The sequence below is a fragment of the Symphalangus syndactylus genome, chromosome 19 (assembly GCF_028878055.3).
Source record: "Symphalangus syndactylus isolate Jambi chromosome 19, NHGRI_mSymSyn1-v2.1_pri, whole genome shotgun sequence".
Classification (NCBI taxonomy): Eukaryota; Metazoa; Chordata; class Mammalia; order Primates; family Hylobatidae; genus Symphalangus; species Symphalangus syndactylus.
Window position 1 is genome coordinate 51,308,543 of NC_072434.2, and position 20,745 is coordinate 51,329,287.

The 20,745-nt window shown below is 38.9% G+C and overlaps 1 protein-coding gene across 5 annotated transcripts in view; it reads right to left on the bottom strand.

Annotated features, from left to right (window-relative positions):
* NFIA (nuclear factor I A) overlaps window positions 1–20,745 on the bottom strand; it is a 386,956-nt gene that overhangs the window by 37,320 nt on the left and 328,891 nt on the right. For all 5 annotated transcript variants that reach the window (XM_063613343.1, XM_055234470.2, XM_055234468.2 and 2 more), the window contains one exon: window positions 18,658–18,823. In XM_063613343.1, the coding sequence (XP_063469413.1) occupies window positions 18,658–18,823 (166 nt within the window). The remainder of the gene's footprint in view (window positions 1–18,657; window positions 18,824–20,745) is intronic.

Below are 20,745 nucleotides of genomic sequence, written 5' to 3' on the forward strand. Positions count from 1 at the left end.
GCTAACTCTAGACAAACACCATCTAAGGAACAATCAGGATATGCAACTTTTTAAAACACAGATAATTGAGGGCATGATATCAAATTCCTGCCAGATTTTTTTTTTCCTTATTGACATCATCTGCTCCTCTTACTCTGGCTTTCTGTTTTACAGAAAATTGCTCATACTTCTTGTTTGTCTCATTAAACAAATCTAGGGATAAAATTTCCACCATCTGGCCCAGACCCTGTTGGTTGTCTTTGGTAAGAGCTAAGCCACCCAAACAGATCTGCAACGGTCACGTGGATGTGGACGTGGCTGTGTTAAAAGGCACTGAACAGAGGCTGAGAATGAGGGGCCCTGATGTCTCTTAAATAAGAAACTTTTTGTGGTGATAGTATTTGTTTTAGAAGGATCTATTCAGTAATGACTTTATTTAAAATGATCTAAATGTATGATATGTCATACTGTCTAGCAATGTACATCTACTGATTTTGTCTCTAGCCCATGCTACGCCAGACTAATTTGAACAGATTTGAGAAATACCTCTGCCTTTAGCCATTCTGCATGTACCTCTCACTGGTATGGGGGTAATTTAATTTTTTTAAAAGCTCAGTAAAATAATCTATATTAAGTGTTCCATTCACCCCATGGCTTTACTTTGATATGCTTTGAGAAACAGCAACATAAAGTTTTTATACTGAAAATGAGAGACTATAATTATCTGATAGTGTGTTCCCCTGCTCTTAGAGCACAAAGAGGATGTGGGAGGGATAAAGAGGAAGCTGGGAGGTGAAATAACCTGTTGAACCTGTTAGTGGTTAGGGAAAAAAGTGTTCTTTCACACATGAATAGGTAGGTAGGTTGAGAAGGAAGAAAAAGGAATGAAGGGTATATTAAGGTATGAAGTCTGAGTGATTGATGACAGACGCTGAAACGTGAGTCCATGTTTGATGGCCTTGACAGAACAGTGTGCACTCGCCTGCTGCTCATCATAGACACATAGCAGGATTTCCTATGACATTCCTACCATACTGGGGACATCCAAAACAAGCATGCTAACCGATCCCAACACAGAAGCCATTCTGGGGGTTGAGGGGGGGTGCCATTTTTTGTGAAGATAGCTTCACTATAGCAAGCTTACTAAATCTGGAAAGGTATTTATACTATATCTCATCATCTATCTTTGCTTAACCTCAATTTCTCCATTTGAAAGAAGATTTAGCATACAAATACTTTAGCTACGCAAAATTTCTATGAGGCCAACAATCAGATATTTTCCCTTCTTCAATCATGGGACAAAACTTGCAGTCTTAGTTTCAGAACACCCCAGAAGGCCTTTCAGGCTATCAAAGCCTACCAGAGCTTCTCCAAATTTGATTCTAGTTCTTTAAGAAAAAGAACAATGGTAAGAGAGGTGCTAGTGGGTTTGCATTAAAAAAAAATACATATACATATATTCACACATGAATAGGTAGGTAGGTTGAGAAGGAACAACCTAAAAATGTTTTATATATATATATATATATATAAAACAGCTACAAAAGTCTACTAGTCTTTGAGTACTCAAGTGATAGAATGGGACAAATGGTGCCCAGGCAAGTTTATTCCATAGAAAGCTAGCTTCTGGGAAAAGGACACAGGGAAAATAAAGGAAGGAAGAAAGAAATTCTGACTCATCTTCCATTATTCTAGCAGGGTGGTCACCTATAATAGGATGTAGTCCCAAAAATGATATAATATAAGTTGAATTTGATTTTCCTAAAGAAACAATTAAATAAGGGAATTACACTGTTGAATAAAACCTTAACTGAAACTTTTTGTTAAAACAACCGCATTTACCATAGTGAATCAATTATACATGCACAGTTAAGAGCTTACAAGTGAATATAAAATAAAGCAAAGGGGCAATAAGGTAATTAATTACATACAACTGTGCATACTATGATATTATATCATATTCATATCATTCTTAATTACAATTCTTGCCTTATTTACAACAGCAATAAACAAAGCTGTAGGTAGAACTATGAAAAATAATAAAATCCAGAAAATAGTTTTCTGGGGAGATTATTGTAGGACATTTTTGGGAATTCTGGAGGGGAGATTCAGAAGTACTTGATGACTTATTGATAAGTCAACAGGGAAAATCAACCTGGCTACCTAATCTCATTATTAAGAATCCTCATGGCAAACATGACTATTAGAAATCAAATCATTGATTATTTGGCTGCTTCTGAAACAGAAAGTGGTTGCTTTTTTTTAGCAGCCATTTTACCTATATTAGCAATAGCGCTATGAACCATTTTCCTAACACTGAAGAATGTTCCTATAAGAAGCTTCTGGCAAGCTCTCATTTGCACTACAGCAGTAAGTTTCAAAATCCCAAACCAGAATTTGATCCCATATCCAGAAAATTTGCATTCTTTCTGTTACCCCCTTATGGTAGGCATTGCTAATTATACAATCCTTCACTTAGACAATACCGGTCCTGCCTCCCTAAGATCAGCTGGGGAAAGGCTCAATAACAGTTCTCTCTTTATGAACAATAGTTTGACAGGGCCTCTGAGGATGCTAGGAATTATCTCTAAGGGCATTGTGGGGTACACGGACACGAGGGAGTGGGGTGGAGAGGGTTAGTAGGGGGAATCACCCATCAGCACTGCTTTTTTTTTTTTTTTAAATAGAGATGGGGGTCTCGCCACGTTGCTCAGGCTGGTCTCAAACTCTCGGGCTTAGGCAATCCTCCCGCCTTGGCCTCCCAAGGTGCTGGGACCAAGCACTGCTCTTTATCATGGCGGATGTCCCTGAGAGGACTGAACCGCCTGTACGTCCTCAGAAATGAATGTGGCTTACTGACTGCTAGCCAAACAAATTCCAGTTTTTGTTGTTCTTGTGGTAGGTTTCCTTTTTTCTTTTTCCAAATGGGAAGGTATAAGGGATATATCTGCAAAAAGGAACCATGGCATTTCCAGAAGAATTAGTTTTGAGTCTGTAATGGCCTTCACTCAACAATTATACCTGAACATGGTGTTGAGAACGTGGTCAAACTGATTTGAGTGGAGATGCTTTCGTCTTGTCTTTGGAAAAAATATGACTGAAGAAGAAGATATTAAGATATTAAAATATTTATGCCAGTGTCAGTTGATGTTTCTTTATTTTTTTGAGATGGAGTCTGGCTCTGTCGCCCAGGCTGGAGTGCAGTGGCATGAACACAGCTTACTGAAGCCTTGACCTCTTGAGCTCAAATGATTCTTGTACTTCAACTTCCTGAGTAGCTGGGACTACAGGCATGCGCCATCATGCCCTTCTAGTTTTTAAAATTATTTGTGGAGACGAGGTCTCCCTGTGTTGCCCAGGTTGGTCTCAAACTCCTAGGCTCAAGTGATCCTCCCACTTTGGCCTCCCAAAGTGCTGGGATTACAGGCGTGAGCTACCACACTCAGCCAGTTGATGTTTTTTTAAGATAAAAATAATATTAATAAAATTCCCCAAATCTGACAAACTAGAAAATGTGAGTTCATATTGGTTGGTTTTGAAAGCAGGCAGTTAGTTTCAAGGTTTAGTTCAAATTTAGCAATCACTAAAATACATGAAATCACAGAAAGGCAGAAAAGGGAGAAAATTTAGCTAGATTTCTTCTGTGTAAAGGGTAAACCTGAAAGGAGAGCTGCTCTTTGAACAAACACCCCTCCATATACCCACAGGGTGCCCAGAAGGAGGCTGAGTGGCTGGTTTCACCTGAGGCTGACCTACTTGAGTGACAGCCAGCTCCTCTGGCCGCAGCTAGGAGGAAAATGTGAGGCACCTTGGCAGAAAAGATACAGCAGGGTGAGCTTTGAGGTTCTGAATTTACTTCCAGATGCAGGAAGCGATGAGGTACCCTAAACCCTGGCGGCCTGGCCTACAAACCGACATGAAGTTTGAAGAGAAATTGGTCTTCTGTTTTATCAAATACTCCAAATATACGGAAGTAGCAAACACTCACCCCTCTTCATTCCCTTAAACTCGATCCACCAAGTCTAGCTTCCGCAGTGCATCATAGAGACATTTTAATAGATTCATTTTTTTTCTCTCTCTCCAAGAGATATTTCAACACTTGCTACGTGCCAGGCTCTGTACTGAGCACTATGGAGGATGCAAAGGCGAGTGAGACACACTGCTATCCCCAACATGTTAGAGCCTAATGGAGAGAGATAAGTACAGAAGATGGAAACACGAGTGCCTAAAAAGTAATATAAATAAAACTCTGTGGGGTGTAAAGGACAGAAAAGTGACACTGGCAGGAGGAACAGGACAAGCTTTACAGGGGAGATGGAGAGGGCTTTTGGGATGGGCTGTGAAAGATGTGTTGGTTGACAGGTTCCAGTGGACTGAGGCCACCAAGGGCACAGCACAATCTGAGGAACAGAGGCAGGGAACGGAGCTAGCAATTGCGGAGGGAGAGAAAATAGCGAACTTGCAAATTACGTTTTGCCATACAGCAAGGAAAGGTAACATTTTAAGGATCAGGGACCTGAATGTTTGAAAATGATGGGCAAGAAGCCTGTTGAATTTATTTTAAGAGGAGGAAATAATTTACAAAATAAACAGACACCAAATTTCAATTCTAAACACTGTTAAGGTAACTAGACATTCTTCCGCTCTAAACCTTTCCCTTCTCATCTCAAATATCAAGATGCACTTTCATGTGTTCCCTCGTTTTCAGAAACTCAGACATATTCATGTGTGGGAGTCTCCCTCTAAAGCTAGTCGAAAATTCAATTTCATTCAAAATAGGCTTACTATATGATTCTATTACCTGCTCAAAATTTGCCAGTTATTAGACAAAAGTAATCAAAATAAGTTCAGGAATATAGACTTAAACAGAACCCTGGGTATTCAAATTGCAATTTTATTAAGTGTTTATCCTGGCAGTAAAGGAAACGTGCCTAAGAAGCATTCAGCTGCAAACTGAAACAGGGAGGTGGCTAAATACCTCATTGAAATAATTTCCCGAATCTTTTAACTGCACTGTCATGCTATTTAAAAAAAAAAAAAAAAAGGCCCTGTGAGAAAACTTTCATTTCTAAAAAAAATGCAGAAACTGTTAGAAAATAGATCGGCTAATTTCTAAATGAAACCATTACAACTGAACTCACTTAAAAATTTGAACAGCACTATTTCTTACAAGGTCACAAAAGAAATGCTGGAAAGTATTGGAGTGTTTCTCCTTCAAAGAAATCAATTGGTATCGACAAGTTTACAGGGCCTGGGTTAGTATCAGTAATATCATTATATAGATAGAGAAACAGCCTTTTAAAAATCTACAGGCCTTACTTACACATGATCCAATATTCAGAGATTTAGCAACCCCCACACGATGGAATGGATGCTGTAGTTTTTATCCAGATGTATAGCATCTAGAGGATAACTACACCGAATTTCTATTATTTTGATCACATCTGTACAGCTACCTCGTCCTATTATTTCTGCAAATCTTTTGTCCTTACAAACAAGTTACTAACAGCAACAACAAAAACTCACAACCCTCAGGGCACAGAATAAAAGCCTCCTTATCGCTAGTAATTACAGAACAACATACCCACAAGCTTCCTTCCTGAAAAGCTAATGAATTCTAACTTAAATATATTAGCATTGCTTAACGTGTATGATAACTATTTGCATGGTATGTCTAAGGTGCCAAGAAGACACAAAAATCATGAAAAGAAATAGTCTGGCCAGATGGCTTTGCTCTGTTGGTATTTCTGTTTGTATTAAGGATCCTAAGGGCAGTAGGAGGTCAAGCTATATCAGAATTTGGGGTAAAACATATAGAAAGGGAGGTGCAAGACAATTCATGTTATAATGTGCACACAGAGAGGAGACCAGAGTAACCCTTCAACTGGAGACGCTTTGACCTTATGTTACCAAAATTTGTGCAAGAAGAAGGCACTTTACAATGAGTGCAATGAGTGTATCCTGTAGCCAATCTTTTTTTTTTTTTTTTTAGAGACAGGGTCTTATTCTGTCACCCAGGCTGGAGTGGAGTGCAGTGGTGTCATCATAGCTCATTGCAGCCTCAAACTCCTGGGGGCTCAAGTAATCTTCCCACCTCAGCTTTTCCAGTAGTTAGGACTACAAGCACGTGCCAAGATGCCCAGCTAATTTTTTTACTTTTATTTTTTGTAGAGGTAGGGGTCTCACTATGTTGCTCAGGCTGGTTTGGAACTCTTGGTTTCAAGTAATCTTCCTGCGATGGCCTCCCAAAGTGCTGGGATTACAGGGGCAAGCCACTACACCTGGCCCACAGTCTGTCTGTTTGAACTGCCTGTAACATTCTTTCTCATAATAGTTTTTAAAGGCTAAGAATACAATGTTGTTTCAGTTCATTTAAATTTATTTCTGATGGCTGATCCAAATTTTATGACTGTCATTTATTTTTATGTATATGCTGTGTGTTGCTCAATTGACAGAAAATATTTATTGATCAGAAGCAATCATGTATATGGATAGGGACAGGTGAAAGTTATATTAAATAGCCACAGGGAATAAACCCTGGATTTGGCTAGGGTTTGCTAAAAAGAGAAACTTAGATCAATATATTGGATTGCTCCCTCTTGAAAGACTTCCGCAGCCTCTCAAAAGGGAGTGCAACTCTGGAAATCTACTTCTGGAATTTATCCTCCACAAATACTAATAATACAGATAAAGGTTTATGCTACAAGATGTTCATTACATCATTACTTATAAGAGCAACAAATTGGAACCAACTTATAAGTTAATGCTTCATCCATACATTGGAATATTTTGCAGCCATTAATAATATCTTAAAATAATAATGATATTGTAATGTATTTATAAGATGAAATAAGAATCATTTACAAAACTGTATAATACATACACACATATATCATGATCAATTATGATTAAACTATGCACAGAAAATGACTGGAAAATACGCACAGAGAGTGACTGTCTTTGAAGACTGGGATTATGGATGATTTTTTTTTCTTTTTTGAGATGGGTCTTCTCTGTTGCCCAGGCTAGAGTGCAGTGGCTTTAACACGGGTCACTGCAGCCTTGACCTGCTGGGCTCAAGTGATCCTCCTGCCTCAGCCTCCTGAGTAGCTGGGACCACAGCTGTGTGCCACATGCCTGGAAATTTTTATTTTTTGTAGAGACACTATCTCATTATGTTGCCCAGGCTGGTCTTGAACTCCTGGGCTCAAGCGATCTTCCTGTCTGAGCCTCCCAACGTGCTGGGATTACAGGTGTGTGCCATCACACCCAGCCGGATTATGGATGATTTTTAAATAACTTCCAGTAATTTTTAATCTTAAATAAAACACAAATGGAACCTAAAAATCTCAAATAATACTTTTTTTGGAGACAGTGCAACATAGTCAATAGAAAATAAATTTTAAAAACCAGCAAATCCTGGATTGAATTCATTAGATCTCTTATTAGAAATGTGATCTTGGCAAGCCAGTTAACCTCTCTGAACTTCTCTATATGGAGACCAGTATAATGGACATTACTCCAATCTCCCAGCCCTTTAACTAAGGCTTTACCCCTCTGTGATATCCAACAGGTCACTCTCTTCACAGGAACAGTCCAAAGGGTGATCCCTATGGAGAGGCTTTGCAGATAGGATGGGAAATCCCTAGAATTCCAATTTTAGTATAATTGATACAAGTAAAGAAAAACACTAAAATCATTTCATCAGGGACTACTTATTCCAATATCTGATAAGGGACATTATATCCCCAACACATTTGCCTTCCAACAACTAAAATAGATAACACCCAAACTTCTCAAGGGTTAATGTTATGATCATACTCGTACACAATTTGAAAAGGTGTAAATTGGCACAACCTTTCTGAAAGCAATACAGTAATGTGTATCAAGAGGAATGCTCACACTGTTTGTATTAGCAATTCCAATTCTAGAAACATATCCTAAAAAAATTATTAGAGTTGGGGACAAAAATATATGTCTAAGCATATGCTGGAGCATACTCCATAGGTTAGAAGAAAAGTTTATGTCCTATAGTAGGAATATAGGTAAAAATTATTTAAAATCCCATTTCTTAACTTTTTTTTGAGTAAGAAAAGGCATAAAATGTGAATTAATGGCATACTAGATATTATATTCAGTATGGTCACAATCATCTTATATGTGTATACACACACACACACACACACACACAAAGATGAGGAAACAAGACCAAAATGTTAATAGCTGATAATGGGAGAATATAATTTTCTTTTTTATGCTTTTCTATATTTTGTAAATTTCCTAAAATGCCATATATTATCTTTATAAAGAAAGACAAACTCATCTGGCATCCGAAATAATAAAAAACTAAGGTGAACACAAGAGTTGACTGGGTTATGATGACCCAAATGAATGGAATCATCCAATGTTCTGTTCTTTTTCCTATTGCTTCTTTGCAGTGCTCATCTCTTAATCTTTTTCCTGCTTTGGTTTCCATGTTTTTCATCTATTTCAATGTACCCAGGATGGTGTTATTATTGACGCAATGTAAAAGATTTTTAATTGAGTGTTTTAAGATTTTCAAGGGAAAGCTGCATGATATTACACCTCTAAAGATAATATGTGTCCTGGTAGAGTAGAAAACACTGGGCTTTGGAGTCCAGCAGACTGAGATTTGAACCTTTGCTCAGTTTCATCTTCTTTAAAAGGGGCTAACAATTCCAATTGTGCAGACTTATAATAACAAATGCAACTAAGGTAATGCATATGAAAATACCTATCAAAATGCTTGATTTTTAAAAATTCTTTTTCTTTTCATTTAAAAAATTTAAACACTAAAATATTAGACTACACAAAATTAAAATACTCTAAAAAGTATTTATAGCAAATTATGTTATAAGATAGAACAAGTACATTTATATTTAATGGGTTCGTAAGGCAGAACCTGCAACCAACTAATAGCTACTGTGAATGAAAAGGCTCACCTTACACTGAACCCCATGCTCTCTGTGAGGGGGAACAGAGTATTATTCTTTACTAGAAAAATCACACATTTTTGGAATCACTCCAAAAGTTCAGGTTAGTACAGCTAAAAGCTAGATGTATAAAAATTGCCAAGGATTTTACGAACTCCCCCATGTGTGAGTATGTGGTTTTGATCACTGTCATCAGTTTAGTATAAACAAGATTATTAGATCACTAGACAAATATTTTTAAGAATAAAGAAATCATAATATTTGATATAAAAGGAGGACTGAAAACTTAGCAATATCTTTCTCACTGGATAAGGCACTGAAAAGTTGTCTGCCAACAACCTTGTCCCTTTCCCTGGAGTAAACCACTATTAGTTTCTATCCTTCCACATACAATCCGATGTGTACATGCATCCCCTCTCCCATGCAGCATTCCATACATATTTCTTAGCACTCTCCTTTGCTGAATTAATGTAACAATATAATTCAAGGATTAGTCCATGAATTCACGGAGACAGACCTATCTTTTTATTTTTACAGAGTTCCTAATGTACAATACTCAGTTGGTGGGTGTTTCAGTTATTACCAGTCTCTTATTGTAATCAATGTTGCAGTCAATACTTTATGTACAGTTTTGTTCATATGCCCAAGCCATGTATGCACGGCTTACATGTAAAATTTATATATGTACTAATATAGGTACAAAATGTAAACATGTTTTTGTGTTATAAAGTTTATTACACACATTTACATTTTATATATAAAAAACTAAAATGTCCTCTGTGGGGGTTGAACCAATTTACAGTCCTTTAGTAGCATAAGAGAATGTCTGTTTTCCACATGCTTACCAATATTGTGTTAAGACACCTTTTGATCTTTGCTAATCTAACAGGTAAAAATATCATTCAAGTTTTAATCAGTATTGCTCTCATGGGACATGAATGAGATGTCTTTCAAATGTTTTCCTTTTCTGTTTATATCCTTTTCTTGTCTTTCTATTGGATTGTTGGTCTTTCTCTAACTTTTAAAAATAATTTATATGTTAGATAATTTAGCCCTGTCACGACTGTTACAATTTTTTTTTTTCTATCTTTTGTGGTTTGACTTTGTTCATGGTGTTTTTTCCATGCATAAATTTTGGATACTTTCCTTTCATGGATGCTGGTTTTTTGGCATTATTTAGAAAGCCCTTCTTTACTCCAATATTATAAAAATCTGCCCTGTATTTTCTTGTGCTATTTTATGGCTTAATATTATATTTTTGGTTCCAGCTGAAATTTATTTTGATGTAAGAAACATTATTTTTTCCAGACTGTCCCAATATACTTTACTGACTAACCCCTTTTGCTCCTCTAATATAAAATGCCACTGTCATCATAGATTAAAATACTGTATGTATTTGAGTCTCTTTCATAATCTCTCAATTTTTGAAACAATGGGATAGCAGCAGCACTGATGGAGGAATTAAAATCAACGTGGAAATCGAGCAAAGTAAAATAAGTTCCCTGGCACTAAGTGACATCAGACGTTAAACTAAGAGTAGGTGACAACAATGAGAGAGTTTGGGGATTGTTCCGTATCCTGTCTGTGGTATTGGTTACAAGAATATTATTAACATTCACAGAGCTGTACACTAAAGAGTGAATTTTACTGAACGTAAAATTTTAAAATTAAGAAAAAGAACAGTCACATAGTCTAGGCATCACTAATGAAAAAAACAGTTCCACGAATGGAAGCCACTAACTCCTTTTTTTCATTCTTTCTTAAAATCTACTGCTTCTTCTCTGACAGAGGAAACACAGTCCTTATGTCTCCCCTCAAACTTTCTGCTCTCTTCCTTTACCTGCTAATAAGATGCACTCTCTGGAACAGAAACCAATTCATACTTAAGTATAAACAACTACTAACATCTTCCTCTGTATTTCTCCCATTGGGTTTTCACTGAAAAAAACAAAACAACCAAACAAAAAACAAGAAGCTTTGGGCTACAGCAAAGATCCTCATGCTACAGCCAAGCCTATGAGCTCTAGGTTGAAGGTGAATTGGATGGAAATCATGACTCTAGTATCCTGGCTGAATGACCTTGAGAAAGTTATTTTATCTTTCCATGCCTTGTCTTTCTCAATCTGGGTAACAAGAGAATTTATTTCATAGGATTATTCTGAGGATGAAGTAAGATAATACATATAAAAAAACATTTTGTAAAGTGGGCTGGGCACAGTGGCTAATGCCTATAATCCCAACACTTTGGGAGGCCAAGGCAGGTGGACCGCTTGAGGCCAGGAGTTTGAGACTAGCCTGGCCAACATGACGAAACCCTGTCTTTACTAAAAATACAAAAATTAGCCAGAAGTGGTGGTGCGCACCTGTCATCCCAGCTACTCAGAGGCTGAGGCATAAGAATCACCTGAACCAGAAAGATGGAGGTTGCAGTGAGCTGAGACCGCGCCACTGCACTCCAGCCTGGGTGACAGAGCAAGACTCTGTTGCAGAAAAACGAACAAACAAACAAACAATTTGTGAAGTGCCTGACACATCTGTAAAAGCAAAATACTTGGGCCAGGCACAGTGGCTCATGCCTGTAATCCCAGCACTTTGGGAGGCTGAGGCGGTCAGATCACAAGGTCAGGAGTTCGAGACCAGCCTGGCCAATATGGTGAAACCCTGTCTCTACTAAAAAATACAAAAATTAGCCGGGTGTGGTGGTGGGTGCCTGCAGTCCCAGCTACTCAGGAGGCTGAGGCAGGAGAATCGCTTGAACCTGGGAGGCGGAGGTTGCAGTGAGCTGAGATAGTGCCACTGCACTCTAGCCTGGGAGACAGAGCAAGACTCCATCTCAAAAAAAAAAAGCAAAATACTTTGTTGTTGTTAATTTTGGACAGTAGCAGACAGCTGTGGTTCCCCCCAGAATCAGAAATCTAGTCACATTGTTTGTAATTTGTTCAGTTACAGTATGAGGTAGTAGAAAGAGCATGGAAAGGCCTGCATTTGAGTCCCTACCAAACTAATCTGGGAATGTAACCTCCATCTTCCAATCTCAGTTTCCTTGCCTATGAAATCCTGACCTCATAGGAGTGTTGAGAAGATGGGATGAGATAATGCATATGTAAAAAGAGCTTTGTTAACCAAAAAGCATTGAACACATGTTAATTATTATACGAGAAATTTTAAATCCCAGTCATAGATTATTGTTATGTTCTTGGCTAACGAATTCATATTCATTTGTATAATGAATATATACAAGATTCATCAAAGATATAAAAATAAATAATAAAGGTAACTTATTATATGCTTCTATTTTAATAGAATTCTAGTTGAAAAAAATTCAAAGTTCATAGTGAAGAAGGCATGGAGAAACATATTGATAGGTCTTTTATGCATTTTTAAATTGAGTTTTTGTGTTCCTACTTAATTAAAAAAAAAGCATGTTTTATCTTCCATCATAATTCAAGAGTGTTTTTTCTCTTTCCATTATATTTATAGATTATGATGCCAATCTTCATTTTTTTCTGGAAAAGTCCATTTTTATAGTATATTGATTCCAATCTACAATATAAAAATTAAAGTACAATTAACAGAAAGAATTGTGTATTTTGAATTACCACAGCACAAACAGACCTAAACATAATGAAAGATTTCTCCCATGCCTGAGCTGTTCTCAGGACTTTTAGGTCTATTCATTCATCATACTACATATTCAAAAAGGAGACCCTTCTCAATTTAATGAGATGATGCACACGGAAAAACCCAGTCACCTGCAAAGAGCTGCGATAGGCAGCAGGTTATTATGATCAATCCAGCAGTAAGACGTCTAATAGGCATCTCAAACATAATTTGGTCAAACCGAACTTCTGATCTCCACCCCTCACCCAGAGATGCCCCTCCTGTGTTCTTCCCATCTCAGCTGCTGGCAACTCTATCCTAGTTGCTCAGGTCATAAACATAGGCATCATCACCAATTCTTCTCAACCCACATCTAATGTGTCAGCAAATCTTGTCAGCTCTACCTTTCAAATATACCTGGAACCCACTTACTTCTCATCACCCCTATCGCTCCCATGTTGGTGCAGGTCATTAGCAACTCTTGCCTGGATGATTGCAATAGTGCCCCTCCCCATCAACGCTGCCTGTTTTAGTTTTCTCCATTGTACTTACTGGTCCTTAACTCGCTAATTTACTTATATTTTAATTATTGTTTATTCCCTTCCACTAAAATGTAAGCTTCACCAGGGCAAGGGATTTTTGTCTGTTTTGTTCACTTTTATATCCCTTGTACCTAGAATACTGGCTAGCATGTAGAAGATGCTTATTTTATTTATTGGAAAAACCCAGCTTTTTAACTCTCTGCTTTAATTCTTTAATTCTTGCTCCTGACAATCTATTTTCAACAAAACCTTCAGGACGTATCTATTAAAATCTAGGTGGCATTACCTCTCTGCCCCATCTCACTCAGGGTAAATGCCGAAGTCCTTACAAGAGCCTATAAGAACCAGCGTGATTTACATCCCCAAGGCCCCAAATGCATCCTCACTCCACTCTGACCTCACCCCCTGCTTTCATTCCCTGAACTCACCACATTGGTCTGCCTTTCTACTGGCTGGTTCTTCCGCTTGGAAACCTCTCCTCCTACGGCATCCTGGCTCACCCTCTCACCTTTGTCCAGACTTTGTTCAAACTTGCCCTTCTCAAATAGCCCTCCTCTGATCACCCTGCTTAGAGGTGCAGCCCTCCCCTCTCGGCTGGATTTCCCTATGTAGCACTTACATATCACTGTCTTATATCCTACCTACCTTTCATACTCACTATTTTGTTCACTGTCTTTCTTCCCTCTCTAGAATCAAAGTTCCACAAGGCCAGGGATTCCCTGCTGAATCCTAGCGCCTAGAAGAGTGCTTGGCACATAGCTGATGCTCAGTAAACATTTACTGAATAAATGAAAGAAGTGGTCTTTTTTTCAGGAGCTATCAAAACCCACACAGGTAGTTAATCTGTGGGAATGGAGCACATTGGTTGTGAAATGCTCTTACAGGTTTTGCTTTCATTTGTCATAGTATCCTAAAGAGACCTGGCACAGTCTATCAATCTTTCTCCAAACAAATCAACAGTATAAAAATTATTCTTGCCCCATCCCCACTTCCCTATTTCTTAGGGCACTGGTAAGGATTTTTCCCATTAAAATGTATTTATTTCATAGGATTTTTTTTTCCCCCAGATCTGCCTTCCCCCTGTTTTTCTGGCCACAGCTGCAAAGTTTAGTATTAGTGCCAGAGGCAACTGATTAGTTAAAAAATACATACTCTGCTCCAGGCTGGCATCCATCTGTATTTCATTATAAGAGGATATTAAAAATGATGCCTTGGACTTTTAACCATCTACAGCACAGCACATCTGTTACTCCTGTTTGTTCTGATAATCTGACTATGAGAGTGAGTACAGCAGTTAGTGTTATTCCCATTAACACATAAGGGAGTTGAGGTCTAGAAAAGTTGATAATACAGAAGGCACTTGGCATGTTTTCCTACTTTTATTTTTATTTATTTTTATATATATTTTTTGAAACAGGGTCTCACTCTGTCACCCAGGCTGGAGTGCAGTGGTGTGATCTTGGTTCAGTATAGCCTCGACCTCCTGGGCTCAAGCATTTTTCCTGCCTTAGCCTTCCAAGTAGCTGAAACTACAGGTGCACGCCACCATGCCCAGCTAATTTTTGTATTTTTTGTAGAGATGGGGTTTCACCATGTTGCCCAGGCTGGTCTCGAATTCCTGAGCTCAAGAGATCTGCCCCTCCCTCCTAGGCCTCCCAAAGTGCTGGGTCTACAGGCGTGAGCCATGAAGCCCAGTCCCTATATTTATTTTTAGAATTGTATTTTATTGCAAGTCATCTGAAACTCCTAAATAGAAAAGGCTGTTTTACGTCACACAGTTTACATTTTTGAAAACAGCCTCCATTTCAGACATCGAACTGTTGGGATGCTGAGCGCATGTACTGAATACCCTGTCATGATGTTCCTTCTTGCTAAAGTTGAGCTCTGATGAACTGACAAGATAAACAGAATCCACTCAACCTGTGTTTTTAATTTCTAAGAAAGCACCTGATTTCTGAAACTATGGTTTTGCCCTACATTTTTATCTAGTGGTAATCCAATTTTAGGCCCCCCAGCTGGTTTCAGAAGAAAAGTTCTATCTTCTCTTAAGACACCAGGATGCTATCCCTACTAAACAGCTTAGAAGTCAACTCCTCTAAAATATCTTTACCTGGAGGCCCACACTGGACCAAACTCCCGCCCATGTCTTCTCGTTGCACCTATACACACCTTTATCCCAGTGTCTCCTGTGTAAACTGCCTGTTTACCTTTCCCTCAATAGATCCCCATTTCTTGAGAGCAGGGATCCATCATCTCTGAATCCCACACACTAACACAGCCATGCCGCGTCACAGGTGCCTGATAGGTGCAGGCTGAATAAATGAATGAAGAAGGCAGGCATCAAAGATGAATGTTAAGGGAGGGGGAAACTACTTCACTCCTGATATTTATTCCCTTCCATCTACTCTTGGCTTCTCTCCACCCTCTCACCTATTACTCTCTAGGTTGTAAGAGCTTCAGAGGAAAAATTGGACATGACTAGTTCCCTACCACCCCGCCCCATCTCTTCCCCTTTGGGGACAGGTGCTGGTGGGACACACACTGCCACCTGCACCTTCAAGCCATCGGCTTTATAGGCTAGGGCGGACCATATGTAGGAAGGGCTGCTGTGGTCTAGCCCTGCCAGTGACCAGGTAGCTATGATGATGTCATTGGGGGTTCAGTGTTAGGAAGTCCCTGCCCACAGTTATAAACTGAATTCTCTCATAATCAAGGTAATATTTTGTCTTCTGATTTTAAAAAATATTTTATTTATCAATTGGTTTAGAAATCAGGGCATGGGAGAGGATATTTTAAAATGAGGGCCCTTAAATCCCCTCCAAATAAGGATGAGTGGGCTTCAAGATTTTTAATTTGAAAGGCTTCTCCTACGCTATAAATTACAGCTCTCCCAGCCTAACACCATCTTGTTAGGAAAGCAGAAAATGGTAAGCAATAGTATGCTGTGAAACTACATATTGCTATGAATTCATCATACCCTAGAAAAGCCTTTAGCTGAACAAGGGCTAAAATGAATGATGATAAAAACCTTTCTGTGTCATCGGTAGGACATTTTGTTTTGTCTATATTTATAGAATCCCATGATTCAAAAAAGTAAGTATCAAATTATCTGTATCAAGCTCTGGGACTCTTTCTCCTGATATTCTCTCACCCCCACCCCACCCCAAATCTTAAGTGCTGCTCTAACATGCAACCATATGAGTTGGATCTGCCAAGACTCCTTCTGCCCTTTGCCCCTTAGTGCTGACAGGATGCTTGAGGCTGGGCACAAGAGGATGATAGGTATCATCTTATACATGGCGCTTGGTTCAATCCATGGAGTGGAGTCCGGAACTGTGGACCCAAAGGCATCAACTCAATTTAGGGGTTGAGTAGCTTCTCCAAGTCCTACAGATATATTTTACCATTACCCAAGCCTGGAGCCTTCCACTATATAAGAGTTTGGGCAGATAATAAAATACTCCAATGATCAGAACTGATCTCACAACAAACATGCCAGGTAGATATTATCATCTACATTTTATAGAAGAGGAAATTGATTCAAAGAGAAACAGAGTTAGTAATTTGAAAGGTGGGCATTTGAGCCCCCATCCTTTAGACTTGAATAGCCACACATTACTATTTCCACTCTTCTGTTGTGCCTCAGCAGAGCCTCATTCCTGTTACTGAAAAACTCATTATGACACATGAGCCATTGAGAGTGGAGGTGAGGATCTGTTTCCATGGAATTGATGGCATATTACTATGCAGCTTTTAAAAGACTGTGGCAATGTCCTGCACAGACAGAGAGAGGACGAGCAGAAAATGGTATGTGGAGGCATGGACAGGGCACAATCTGTAAGCCAACATCCTCACAGAACAGATGTAAGTAGAGTCTGGGGCAGTTATTTCTCTGACTTGTTTAAAGACGTTACATAAATACACAACAAGCAGGGCACTTATTGTGTATTTATGTGACATCTTTGAACAAGCCTCAAGCCTCTGAGAAGCAGAGGCTTTCCTTCTAAGCTGAGCTTCTAAGATCCATGGGCCAAGCCCAGCTTGCTTCTGTGTCATTGGGCGCTCAGGCTTTTCTCCTTTGTTGACAAGTGTTGAATCACCTCTTACCAAGGGAAGTAGGTCTTCCCTAGATTGCCCCTGGACCTTCAATCTTTTGGCTATTGATACAGAATCCATGCACAGTGCTGCTCATTTCTGCATATATTATCAACATGCATAAATACTGGATAACCCAAAGCTCACTCTCTGATGTGTCCATGAGGGCCTCTAGCCATCTGGGTTCTGTCCCCCCAGAATCAAATTCTATGAACATGGCATAAACAGGGGCTCAGTTTTCTTCTTTGTCTCTTTCCCTCCTGTATTCACTATCATTATTATTCCAATACTGAAGGGAAGGAAGCTGAGAGGCCCAGAATCTTCATTCACTGTATTCATCCAGAGGACTGCCCAATCCTGATGCTTATGTCTACAACACACTCCCCACCATGTCCCGTTCCATTCTACACCAATTACTGTGGTTCAAGTTCTCGGCCTTAACACTCCTTTCCTATGCTGCTCTTACATCCTTTCCTCTGTAGATTCCTTGCCTCAGTCTCACTTCTTTTGACAACCCCCTTGAAGGCTTTCCTTAGGGTCACACTGCCACAGTTCCTATCCTTCTCTTATACTTTGCTGCCTCTTTCCAGCTTTAGGGAAGGTGCTCATCACACCATCTATCAAGGCTAGGGCATCCATCCCCTAGGAACTCCAGCCATCACTCTTTTTGTCATTATTCCAGGCACTAATAAAAGCCACATTTGTGCATTCAAACTATTTCTATCCCCTTGCCATCTCTAAAACATCAGGGAATATCTGGAGAATTATTCTCTCTCTAGTTCAAGTAATCATTCCCATCATCTAAAAGGGTTGTGAAATCTTATACTCTTTGATTAAATGTTCTCAGACTGTTCAGAGAAGAGCCAAGAGTTCTCTGCTCCTTCCATCCTACTCTCCCCTCTATCTCCGTACCCCAGCCCCCACTCCAACCTCTGCCAAACGTCATCATGCGACTGCCAGGGCTACTAGCTTTGATCTTCTGCCAGGCTCTTACTCTTAGTGAATGGTCAGTGTACACACCTTTGAGTTGATGCTTTGATCTGGACACTTTCTCCTATTTGATGTATGAGGTATATAACTTTCAAGTGCATTTCTCTTAGACTGCAAGTTCCTGGAAGGCAGGGCTGTCCGTAAGAATGAGGAACTTTTTCTAAGCAGAATCCATGTAAGTAGCTGCTGCTTGATGATGGGAACAGCATTTGAAATGCCTCAAATAATATACAAAATGTAATAGCTGGTAACTTGACTTCAGTCCTAAGTATGTAGCTACACCATCTCATCCGCCCAACACCCAGTGTTTTCCTCATCTGGTGGAGTACCCAAGAGCTGTGTTCACTTTGATTCTCGGTCTGGCAAACTCATGCTACAACATCACTGGGGATCTGTGCCTCTTTCTAGAGCCTGTGCGGTGAGGGACAAAGCCTAAGTGTGGATTCCAGTGCATACAGCTTTAGAAGTGACCGGCGCCTTGTCGCAGCCATACTTACTTGGTGACGTGGGGGAGGCTGCACCTCCTTCTGTTGACGTGGTCGGAGGCTTTGTGTCTGGCACCGGCAGAGGCACAGGCCTGGCCATCGGTGGTGGCGGTGGCGGTGGCAACATTGGGGTGGGAAGGAATGGGTTGTGCACCTTGCCTTGGCTGCTCCCATTGGGCTGTGAGGGTGGGGGGCAGAAAACACACATACAAGAAAAAGAAGAAAGAGACAGCAACCATTAGCTGCTTCTGAAAACAAAATATTCATCAGGCACCTTTAATGTAAATTACTAAGTATCTAGCTGCTTAAATTCTTCCGTAAGTCCATATGGAAATGTCCGTTGTTGGGTTCTGCTCTTAAGGCATTTCACAAAAGTACTCTTAGCCGAATGTGCTCCATGCATCCTAAACTTATCTCTTGAACTACATTGTCCTTCTTTGCATCTGATTTCATAAAATCACCTGCCAATCACCACTCTGGATTCGTCACCTGAGTAACCAACTTTTGCTTGGAATGTTTTGTATTTTTCTGTATTAACTGCTACCTTCATTATCTTTCTCATGATTATTAAATATTTAATATCTAAGTGTTTTATGGACTGTGGCATTATTCCACTATGTTTCTTTACATAGATAGAATAAAGTTTCCTAAATATGCACTTGAGATAAAAAAGTAATATTTTATTTTCACTCTTCAAAGTTGATATTATATAACATTTAATAAATGTGTTAAGTGAACATAGAAAATTTTGTTCACATATTGTATAACATCAGGCACAGAAACTTTAGAATTCAGCTGTCTAGAAGTCTGCTAGGGAAAAATATCACTTCTAATTTTGATTTAAATTATATAAGCATATGCCATAAGAGTCATATTTATTTTGCTGCCTGATGTTAAAACAACCAAATAACAGCTCTTTAACAAAAAATTCCCCTGTAAAGAGAGCAATAAAATCCATTTTATTTTCAATTTTTTCAAAATAATTTCATGAAGAGAACTGCCTTAAGTCCTATAAAATTTTGATCAAAATGCAAAACCGGGCACTTAACAGTTATATAGGGTGTCAGGACTATTACAAAAATGGTTAAAAATTTAGAAGTCAGATGCTTGATGCTGGTGATCAGCTCAGTTTTTTCATTGTTTCCCAAGAGGCCTCTATTCAACCAACAACAACAGTTCACATTTAGTCCCCAGTCAAAATTCGGTTGAAGGAGACTCTGCTGTCCCAGGCTTTTACATTTAAGCTTAATAATTCTACAGAGGCAGTCTCACTCCCCCATCAACATTTACTTATATATTTAGTATTGCTCCTCAAAGACTACCTCATCTGACGATCAGAACGCTGTGCTTTCTTGCCAGCAACTTTGCCTTTGCGTTATTTCTGAGTGGGCTGAGAGTCCATAAGTGAATGCTTTAGAATAAGCTAAGCAAATGAATATACAAGCAAAAAGAAAAGAGGCACCATATTGATTTGTTGTCTAGACAGAAATGTATCTGCTAACACATCACCAGACATTAGTCAAAGCTGCCTGTTCTGGCTCAGATATGCAGAATCAGGTATTTCTGCAAGTGAAAAAAATCGGTGACAGGATGGTGTCACATACTATCCTAAATTGGCCAGTAATAATTATGGCTAATCTGTAACTTCATGCACAGTTATTAGTAGAAAAGGAAAATCAAATTTGGCTTTATGCTGGTCATTGTTTATTATTATTGGCCTTGGGATACAGCTTTCCACTGTAAACATCTAATCCTATATTTGAAATAAAATTTCTGATTTTTAAAAATCACTTTTACATTTGGAATGCCATTTCAAATTGTGATTATTTGGTTTATTTGAGGAAAAATAAAAACATTCATGTGAAGCTATTGAACACTGTTTATACCAAGATAAGTGGAAAAGATAATGACTTGCAGAAATAACAAACCATAATAAACTGTACTTTTAGCATCTTGAGTTCAAGTACTGGTCAACTTGATCTAAAGTGTTACAAGACTGTATTTTTCAAAAATATCAACTTAGTTGATCTGAAACATCTGTCCCCTTCATCTCCCTACCTCTCTCTACCGCCCCAAATCATTATTTAAAACTATTTGGTC